Source organism: Salmo trutta, chromosome 31, assembly GCF_901001165.1.
Source record: "Salmo trutta chromosome 31, fSalTru1.1, whole genome shotgun sequence".
NCBI lineage: Eukaryota > Metazoa > Chordata > Actinopteri > Salmoniformes > Salmonidae > Salmo > Salmo trutta.
The window spans coordinates 32,277,595-32,287,488 of NC_042987.1; the positions used below are offsets into that span (position 1 = coordinate 32,277,595).

At 43.6% G+C, this 9,894-nt stretch overlaps 1 protein-coding gene across 1 annotated transcript; it reads left to right on the forward strand.

The window, feature by feature from the left end:
- The first annotated feature begins 718 nt into the window (after window positions 1-718).
- LOC115169986 (growth arrest and DNA damage-inducible protein GADD45 alpha-like) lies at window positions 719-3,512 on the forward strand. The gene is made up of 4 exons (XM_029726162.1): window positions 719-907; window positions 1,605-1,706; window positions 2,042-2,258; window positions 2,644-3,512. Exons 1-4 carry the CDS (start codon window positions 858-860, stop codon window positions 2,755-2,757), a joined length of 483 nt encoding a protein of 160 aa, XP_029582022.1. The 5' UTR covers window positions 719-857; the 3' UTR covers window positions 2,758-3,512.
- The last annotated feature ends 6,382 nt before the right edge of the window (window positions 3,513-9,894 follow it).

Below are 9,894 nucleotides of genomic sequence, written 5' to 3' on the forward strand. Positions count from 1 at the left end.
CGTTGCTATATCTTCACACCCGGCTCCTTCTCATGACAGGTGAGTTTGCAAAATTTTCCTAGCAAAATACGGGTCAACATATCCTCAGATGTAGACCATTTCAATTTTCAATAATACAATTGTTAAAATATTTGTTTCTTCTGGTTGATGAACTTGACTTCTTGACACACGTCCTCCTATGATGTTTAGCATACAGAATAGCCTCATGATACTACTCCTTACTTTTCATCGTGTGTCATGTTCTTCACACCCTTTGGATAATACTTACTATACGTGTTTGTGTATGTGGGCATATCATCTGTAGGTTACTGAAGCAAATGTTCACAGACCAGATATAGCACAAGTAGGCTGCTACATGCGGTCTTGTGTTCTGTTTCCAAATGCACAAATAAACACTGACAGATAGGAATGCAATAAAGCATTTGCAATCAAGCTAACTTTTTCAAGACTTCATTCGTGTATCTTGAATAACTAAATACCCCTTCACATTTTGACTGGCTTCATAACATGCTTACACCATCTCAGATACAGTTCATGTAACAGCTGGAGGCAGACCACGCCTCTCTAAAATCGTCTTCCAATCAGATTATCTCATTACGGTTGCTACCGGTGGTTGCTACTCATTTTACAGCCATTCCCTATTCAGAACGGTCTTGGTAAATTAGCATGTGGCCAATGATCTTAAGTATGCAAATGTTTGACATGACCCGAAATGATTGCCAATAATATCTGGCTGTACAGCAGATGAGTTGCTTCATTTTCAACAGCGAAAGATAAACGGGAGTATAGTGTCAAAAAGTCGCTAGCACAAAAAGTGATATATCAGCAAGCAATATCATTGTTTCTATTTGGATTTTATGTGCAAGATGACATTTGAGGAACTAAGTGGGGAATATTCTACAGAAAGGTAAACTATACTTTTAAACGCTTTTGCATTTGCTAATGTTGTCAGCACAATTTGTGAGTGAGTAAGACTGTTCTGTCACTTAACTTGGCCATCAAGCCATGCATGAATTCAATTTACGAAAAATAATGCGCAAAACTTCAATGTCATTTTATTCAGATATTGAACTACAGTTAACTTTACCTAAACTTTGATATGGTTTACTTTGTTAACTAGCTAGGTAACAGTAGCTTGGCTTGGTTGAGCTTTATGCAGTATCCGAATATGTAACTAGCTAACGCCAGCTTTTCTGTTTAGCTCACGAAACACTGCAGTTTAGCCTACTGTAATGCCGGTGTCAGGTCATTTTAGGGAAGCACACTTTTGACATTAACTAAAAGCTTCAGTATATTTGACTATCAATGTACTCATCATACAATCATATTAAGTCAATTATGGAGTGACATGCACCGAAAATCAAACGCGATTTCAGAGTTTCAACTTGCAAATCAGTAATTTTACTCGCAACTAGCACAAGGTAGCTAGCTAGCTAATACTAGTATACCAAAGCCGGCGCCTGCTTTTGGCTGTAATTTACCAGGCTGATATATTAGCCCTGGCATGGCCTCCTTTTCAAGAAGTTGAGCTTTGGCCATGAATATGTGAAAGTTGATGTGAATTTGATGTTAGTTCTAACAATTCGTTCCTTTCGCTTTTGTAGGATGGATACAGTGACAAAAGCCTTGGAGGAGGTTCTCTCATCAGCATTACCCCAAGGATGCATAACAGTAGGGGTCTATGAAGCAGCTAAATCATTGAATGTGTAAGTAGGCTTCACTTCATTAAAATCAATTAAAGTTGCAATGATGTAGTTTTTGTCTATGCATGCCTGTTTTAGAATGTCTGCAATTTGGCGGCAGGTAGCATAGTGGTTAGAGCATTGGGCCAGTAACCAAAAGGTTGCTGGATTGAATCCCTGAGCTGACAAGGTAAAAAAACTGCCATTCTGCCCCTGAACAATGCAGTTAACCCACTGTTCCCCGGTAGGCCGTCATTGTAAATAAGAATTTGTTCTTAACAGACTAGTTAAAAAAAATGTTTTAAATTCATGCGCTATTACTGCATTACTAACCAAAGGTCTGTTACTTTCTTCAACAGAGATCCAGATAATGTGGTTCTGTGCATCCTGGCTACGGATGACGAGGATGTAAAGGACGTGGCCCTTCAGATCCACTTCACCCTGATCCAGGCATTCTGCTGTGAGAATGACATCAACATCCTGCGAGTGAACAACACCCGGCGTCTGGCAGAGATCCTTGGAGGGGGAGGGAAACAAGGGGGAGAGCCCATGGACCTGCACTGTGTCCTGGTCACTGTAAGTAACCATTTCCACTAATATACACTAAAATATGTTACATGTAGACTTCAAAGAGACTTTCAAACAGACCAGGGTGCTAAAAATGTCTCCAACGTTTATTTTATTTTACTGATGCACTTGAGACACTCATGCTCGGAACTTGTCAGAACATGCCCACACCCAGTAATTACTCACTCCTTGAGTCCTGTAGCACACCACTCAGTCTTGACATCTAGACTTGCCACTTGTGGGATTTTCATTTAGGCAAATAACTTAATTTCTCATAGTCTTGAAACCCCCAGGTTTCTATCTATTCCATTGTCATGTTAGGCCTACAGGTCATAAAACCAGGCATTTGGATCCTTGTGCCACTATTGACTCTCTTTTTCTCTTGTCTTTGCAGAGCCCACACTCCTCGTCCTGGAAAGACCCAGCCCTGAGCAAAGTGAACCGCTTCTGCAGGGAGAGCCGTTGCATGGACCAGTGGGTGCCCATCATTAACCTCCCAGAGCGCTGAAGGGCCCCCCCCCAACAGCAAGGCCTGCAAAGTACTCTCTCTGAACAGGAGTAGTGTAATCCCTGATGGACACACTACCCTGGGGACATTCCTGATGGAAAAAGAAGATAAACGACCACAAAATAAGGCATTTCATGAAGAAAAAAAGATCAGACCCAGCCATCTAGATGGGATACAAAAGAGGATGGATTTCCACTGGGCTGGTGGAGTTAAACTCTCGGCTATGGCAGTCGAGGCGAGATGAGGCACATTTTATGTTCGGTCACGAGACCGAAACCGACGTCTGTGCTTTTTAACAGAAGATGGACACACTGTACAGATGGATAAAATCATGTATGGCAGAGCACTTCACCTTGTGGGGACTTTAAAGAGGGATAGCAACAAAAATAGGCACTGTTGTTAAGAGGACCATGTCGTCTCTCTGCAGAAACAGAGCACTTGTAGAAACACTGGACTTTTGCAATTTCATTTTTTTATTCACACTGTTGATGTTGTCATTACTTTTGTTTTGTAATTATTTAAAAAGGGAAGGGCTAAATATCTAATGAATATTCAAGATGCTATGCATTCAGTCAGTGTTTCCAATGCCAACTGTTTTTTACTCAAGCGAAAAGTTCTTTTTTTACAGTTAAGTTATTTCTTATGATATTTAAATGTATTTATATTAGCAATTTTTTACCATTATCTATATGAAATTCTCTGCAAAAGCACAAATGTATTATTGTGGTCAATAAAACATATTTTTGGAGCCAGAACTCGATGGTCCTTCTCATTCATTTTTTAAACATTTCTGGAAATGTAACAAAGCTAGTTGAACTTTGACCCCACAACACTTGTATAGGGAATCACATGCGATCATTGAGGTCACACTGGGCTCTATGCACTCAGTGACATCGTCGTGCCAGGTGACAATAGACCCACCACGCTTTGTCAGCATGATCGTGCTCATTCATCCGTATGCCTTCCCCTTTTCACCGTCCTGAATTCAGCTCACGGTTAAGCTGAGAGCCCTTCCTGCATACCTCTGAATGCCTCACACCTACCTGCTGCCTCGCTAGGAAAAGTACTGCACGTGTGCAAAGTGCACACACAGTGCTCACGTGCACATTTGACAATCCAGGTTTCTGCGTAGTACACACATGCTTTGATTGTTCACTTGCATGCAGAACTATCTACTGAACAAGACAATAGTGAGTGCTCAGGTGAAAAAAGGAAGAATGGAAACAGAAACACTTCACTGCTTTAACTAATAGAGAATATCCAGGGGGAACATAGTACATATCAATTGCGTCAAATAACAAACATATTACAAAACCTCAGCTGAGTGAGGTTATAGCGTAAACTATGCCCCAAGTTATCAAACACATGCTGCTTGCCAGGAGGCTGTTTGAGCCGATTGCTGTTTATTAGCGTTTCGCACGGAAGGTGCGGTAGAGAGCGCATGACTTTACGCCCTTGGAGAGTTGTGTAAGGTAGACACTGCTGTGCGTGTAGGTTGTATAACCCGCTCTCCCCAATCCTTCCTCTACATGCTCACAGGTGACACTGGCGCTGGGTGCGGATGATGTCAGAACTGATGCAAGGCAGGCTTTCCCTGGTTAGTCATGGTCACAAGAGCTTGTCACCTTTGCACAGGAAAACTACGTTTCTGAGTGACCATCCGACATGAGGAAAATGAACTGTTGCTCTCGTGCTCATTGTAGATGGCTTTAAGAATCTTCTAGAATGTGTTTAATGATTAACAACTCCAATATTGCTAATATTTTTATTGGTGTTTTTTAAATCGTTTTTCATATTTTCTTACTCAGACTGCAAATAATTTACATGGATTCTATGATATTTTCATCAATAATAATGTATATTACATATTAATAACACAGGACTGGGTAGACCCTCCCAACAGCACTGTGTTAAAGGTTACCATGTCGTAACTAAGGTGTGTGACCGACCAGTTGAGGGTGTGACACTGATGTCATGTGGTATTGTGTTGGTGGTGTTGGGGTGAAAGGTTAGATAAAAGTAGGGGAGGTGTGATGTAAGGTTTATGTTGGTACTGGAGGAGTCCAGCCCTTAGTAACTACCCAACCGGCTCCTTGGGTATCCCTGTGTATTCCGGTTATTACCATCGACATACGCAAAAGTTGTATAGGGGGTTTTAGAAGGTTGTATAGGACAATAAATACTCAGGTCATCAAAATAATCTGAATCATATTTTTCACTCAATGTAATACAGGTTACTCAACAGATTACACTCAACATGTTACACACAACAGATTACACTCAACATGTTACACACAACAGATTACACACAACATGTTACACTCAACATGTTACACTCAACAGATTACACTCAACATGTTACACTCAACATGTTACACACAACATGTTACACTCAACATGTTACACTCAACAGATTACACTCAACAGATTACACTAATAATACAATAAATACTGCAGAATAACAGTGTATATAACTAGAGAAAATAACAAGTCAAATACAATTGCTGAATAAATTGTGTAACAACAGTGTAACAACATCCTGAGGGAACACTCGGGGTAGCAGACAGTTGATCAGATGTCATGGTTTGGCATGGTCCACTGCACTGCTGAATGGGGGTGAATGAGTGGCTCGGCCTAACCGAGGGACTGTGCGGGGGTGGGACCGCCAACAGTGCAGAGGACTGTGCTGGGATGGGTTCAACGCTGCCCCCCTCCCTCCCCGTCTCCCCCACATCAGCACATTCCAACACACTGACAATGTGACTGCCAGGCTTTCACCAAGGGAGGCACGCGGTCAGTGGGCCTGCCAGACCTTAGTAATGTGCCCACCAGGCTCGCCCTGGAACACAATGACATTGTGCTTACCAGGATTACACTGTGTGCTTCACGTCCAATACGCCTGCTTTGCACCGATATCAATACACTGGGCAGCCAGGCTTCTGCAGGACACGGCGCCTAAAGGCATCCACAGTAAGACTGTACATACTGTAGCTTTCCCAGCTGCAGAGATGAACCATGTGCAAGAGAGAACAATTGCTAAGATGTGTCACGTATACTCCCTCTCCGGCCTCTAGGTCATCGGGCTGCTGATTATCCTGCACACCTGTCACCATCGTCTCGTGTGCCTCATGACTCACCTGGACTCCATCACCTCCTTGATTATCTTCCCTGTATCTGTCTCTCCCCTTGGTTCTTTCCTCAGGTGTTATTGACTCTGTTTCATGTCGGTGCATTGTTTGTGTTTCGTGTTTATTGTTTCATTTATTTATTAAAACACTCCCCTGCTGAACTTGCTTCCCGACTCTCAGCGTACTCGTTACAGAATAACCCCTCACCTAAGGGAAGCATCAGGGAGTGTTTTTTATTTTATGTTTGTGTCAGAGTAATGACGGCGGGTCCGGGAACTGCTACAGGCTCTCATGCCTCAACCAGATCGCCAGGCTCCGCTGCCTTAGCCGGCTCATCAGGCTCTCAAGCCTCAGCCGGATAGCCAGTCTCCCCTGCCTCAGCCGGCTCGTCGGGCTTTCATGCCTCCGCCGGATCGCTAGGCTCCCCTACCTCAGCCGACTCGTCGGGCTCTGATGCCTCAGCCGGATCGCCAGGCTCCCCTACCTCAGCCGACTCGTCGGGCTCTCATGCCTCAGCCGGATCGCCAGGCTCCCCTGCCTCAGCCGGCTCGTCGGGCTTTCATGCCTCAGCCGGATCGCCAGGCTCCCCTACCTCAGCCGGCTCGTTGTGCTCTCATGCCTCAGCCGGATCGCCAGGCTCCCCTGCTTCCACCGGCTCGTCAGGTTCTTATGCCTCAGCCGGATCGCCAGGCTCCCCTGCTTCCACCGGCTCATCAGGTTCTTATGCCTCAGCCGGATCGCAAGGCTCCCCTGCTTCCACCGGCTCATCAGGTTCTTATGCCTCAGCTGGATCGCAAGGCTCCCCTGCTTCCACCGGCTCATCAGGTTCTTATGCCTCAGCTGGATCGCAAGGCTCCCCTGCTTCCACCGGCTCATCAGGTTCTTATGCCTCAGCTGGATCGCAAGGCTCCCCTGCCTCAACCGATCTGTCAGGTTCCCATGCCTCAGCTGGCGTGACAGGTTCTCACGCAACAGCAGCGTGACCGGTCTGCTCCTGATCCCCGGGTTCGTTCCCTTTGAAGGCGTCCTGCGGCAGGAGCCGCACGTTGGGGAGGGGGCACTGTCATGTATACTCCCTCTCCGGCCTCTAGGTCATCGGGCTGCTGATTATCCTGCACACCTGTCACCATCGTCTCGTGTGCCTCATGACTCACCTAGACTCCATCACCTCCTTGATTATCTTCCCTGTATCTGTCCCTCCCCTTGGTTCTTTCCTCAGGTGTTATTGACTCTGTTTTCATGTCGGTGCGTTGTTTGTATTACCTGTTTATTGTTTAATTTATTAAAACACTCACTCCCTGAACTTGCTTCCCGACTCTCAGCGTACTCGTTACAAGATGTCTCTTTGGTTACTATCCAACATTTTCCTCATACCGATTTTTTTTTTTTTACCCACCAGCTGCCTGAAGACAAGGTCAGAAAATAAAGGGGAACAAGCTTCAGACTGACAAATCCTCAAAATAGCACCTCCTCTCTCGATAAGTGGAAACCAGGGTTTCAGCACCTTCTATTTTTAGCTCTCTCCAGTTCATTGGCCCGACGGCCGTGGGCCGAGGCCTATTCTAGTCTCACCATGGTGAGGTATAAACACATGTTCGCTGGACCCCACGTAATGAGAGGAAACAAGGCTAGGCTACAGATAACTCACAGTAGCTTTCTTTAGGCCACACGGCTGGAGTTGAACCAAACTGTTGAGCTTGGTCTGCATCCCCTTTGTACAGATGTAGGATCTTGTTGCTGGAGAACTTTCCTGCAATGCAACACTTGTAGTGTATTTCAGCTAGTCATTTCCACTTTGAAATTTGACACTTGATTTTCCCTTACCAAAAATGTATCAACCGCTACAAAAATGTCCATTAATTATAATCCACATAACCTGTAACTGCAGGATTATTTTCCTGCTGTAGCAAACTGCCTCAAATTAAGATCTGTATTTGTTAATTATTCCCTTCAGATATGAGTGATATTGAATATTGCATTTTAATAATATGTTTCAATTCATTGTTAGATTGTCTTAACATAATAGGCACAATGGATTCTTGCACGTGGTAGTATAATTACATTTTTGTCATTTAGTAGACGCTCTTATACAGTGTATACATTTTTCGTGCTTTTTCGCAGTGGTCCCTCATACCACAACCCTGGCTTTGCTAGCGCCATGATCTACCAACTGAGCCACACCATACTACCCACCATCAGACTAACAATGAAAAAAGACTGGCATCTTAAAGTGAGAAAGTAACAAAAAGAAAGACTTCAAAGAAGCAGAGGAGACAAGGTGCAATTATAAATCCATGTTTAATAACAACAGGAAAGACTGTACTGCAGCAGAGAGAGAAACAAAGGCTCCATTACTTGTTATAATGAACAAAACCACATACAGATGTCTTTAATCCACCAGGTTCACACTGTCTTCACAGAGGGTCAGGGAAAGGTCACGTAAGAGTCTCACAAAGGTATATAAAGGCCATTGCTGGTATGCTGGTTGAATCAGAATTGTCTGGTGATGTCACACAAAGTAACAGTAGCCTGATCTAGCATATTAGAGAGATACACTGTCAGAGAGAAAAGTAGTCGAGATACAATTGTCATCGCTCAAGAATTCATCATGGATTACTGGGTCTCCCTGTCTCTGATTTCAAGACCTTTATGATGAATGAAGTACCTTTTGGAGGGAGGCTAACACAAACATTACAAACAGTAGCACCAGGTGTATACAATCAGACATTTTCTTTTCTCTTCTGCTAGTGACAAGACGATGGCACGATTCAGTTAGAAATCACAGGAAATCAGCATAGAAAGATCAATTTCATTTAATGAATAAATAAAAAAAATCTTCACACCACAATGCAAACACTTGTAAGGCTTTGTGTATGCAAACATAATTATACTTTCCAGCCTATCTGTGCTAACCACATCGATACAGCTGGTTCGTTTTATCGAGACATGCTCCCAACAGCTAACCGACAGGGCATACAGGACATTCTATTTTTTTACTGTTCAATAGGACAGGGTTTCCCAAACTTGGTCCTGCGCCCCCAAATAGGATACTTAGTACTATCACAGGCCATTGGGGTCAGCCTCAAATCAACGTGGTCTCAGAGCATTTCGTATAAATCTGTTTGTAAATTTAGACACTCCATTTAGTATGATATGTTACGTTTCGTATGATATGTGTTCATTTGTGGATGTCCATCATCGGCTTTGTATGATATCTTACAAATTCCAATTTGTTGTGGCTAACGTTGGTTAGGTGGCTAACATTAGCTAGCTGGCTAACGTTAGCTCTAGGGGTTAGGGGTTAAGGTTAGGGTTAAGGTTAGGAGTTGGGCTAAAAGGGTTAAGGTTAGGGTTAGGGGAAGGGTTAGCTAAAAGGGTTAGGGGAAGGGCTAGCTAACATGCTAAGTAGTTGTAAAATAGCAAAAAAGTAGTAAGTAGTTGCCAAGTTGCTAAAATGCTAAATTTGTCCGTGATGAGATTCAAGCATGCAAACTTTGTGTTGCATTCGCATTATACACCCATCCCAACCAACCAACCAACCTCCTTTTGTTTTTGCCTTAACTAACTTTCTATCTTATGTAACCATACCAAACGTAACATATCATATACTATAATGAACAACATTATAAACGCAACATGCAACAATTTCTAAGATTTTGTTGAGTTACAGTTCATACAAGTAAATCAGTCAATATGAATAAATTCATTAAGCCCTATTCTATGGATTTCATATGACTGGGCAAGGGCGAGGCCATGGGTGGGCCTGGGAGGGCATAGGCCCACCCACTTCGAAGTCAGGCCCACCCACTGGGGTTCCAGGCCCAGCCAATCAGAATCTGTTTTTCCCCACAGACAGAAATACTCCCCCCTTTCTCCTAGTCTATGAGACCAGCCTGCTCAAATACATGGTATAGTGCACATAGTTGGAGTGAAAATAATTTACTACACCATTAATAACAACCCATGTGCCAAGCTGGTGCACCTCCTATGGTCTCTCCCAACAGAATAC

Coding starts and splice junctions, on each gene's coding strand:
- LOC115169986 (XM_029726162.1), top strand. CDS start 858: ATGTGCAAGATGACATTTGAGGAACTAAGTGGGGAATATTCTACAGAA. Junction 908..1,604: donor GGGGAATATTCTACAGAAAG/GTAAACTATACT, acceptor TCGCTTTTGTAG/GATGGATACAGTGACAAAAG. Junction 2,259..2,643: donor TGCACTGTGTCCTGGTCACT/GTAAGTAACCAT, acceptor TTGTCTTTGCAG/AGCCCACACTCCTCGTCCTG.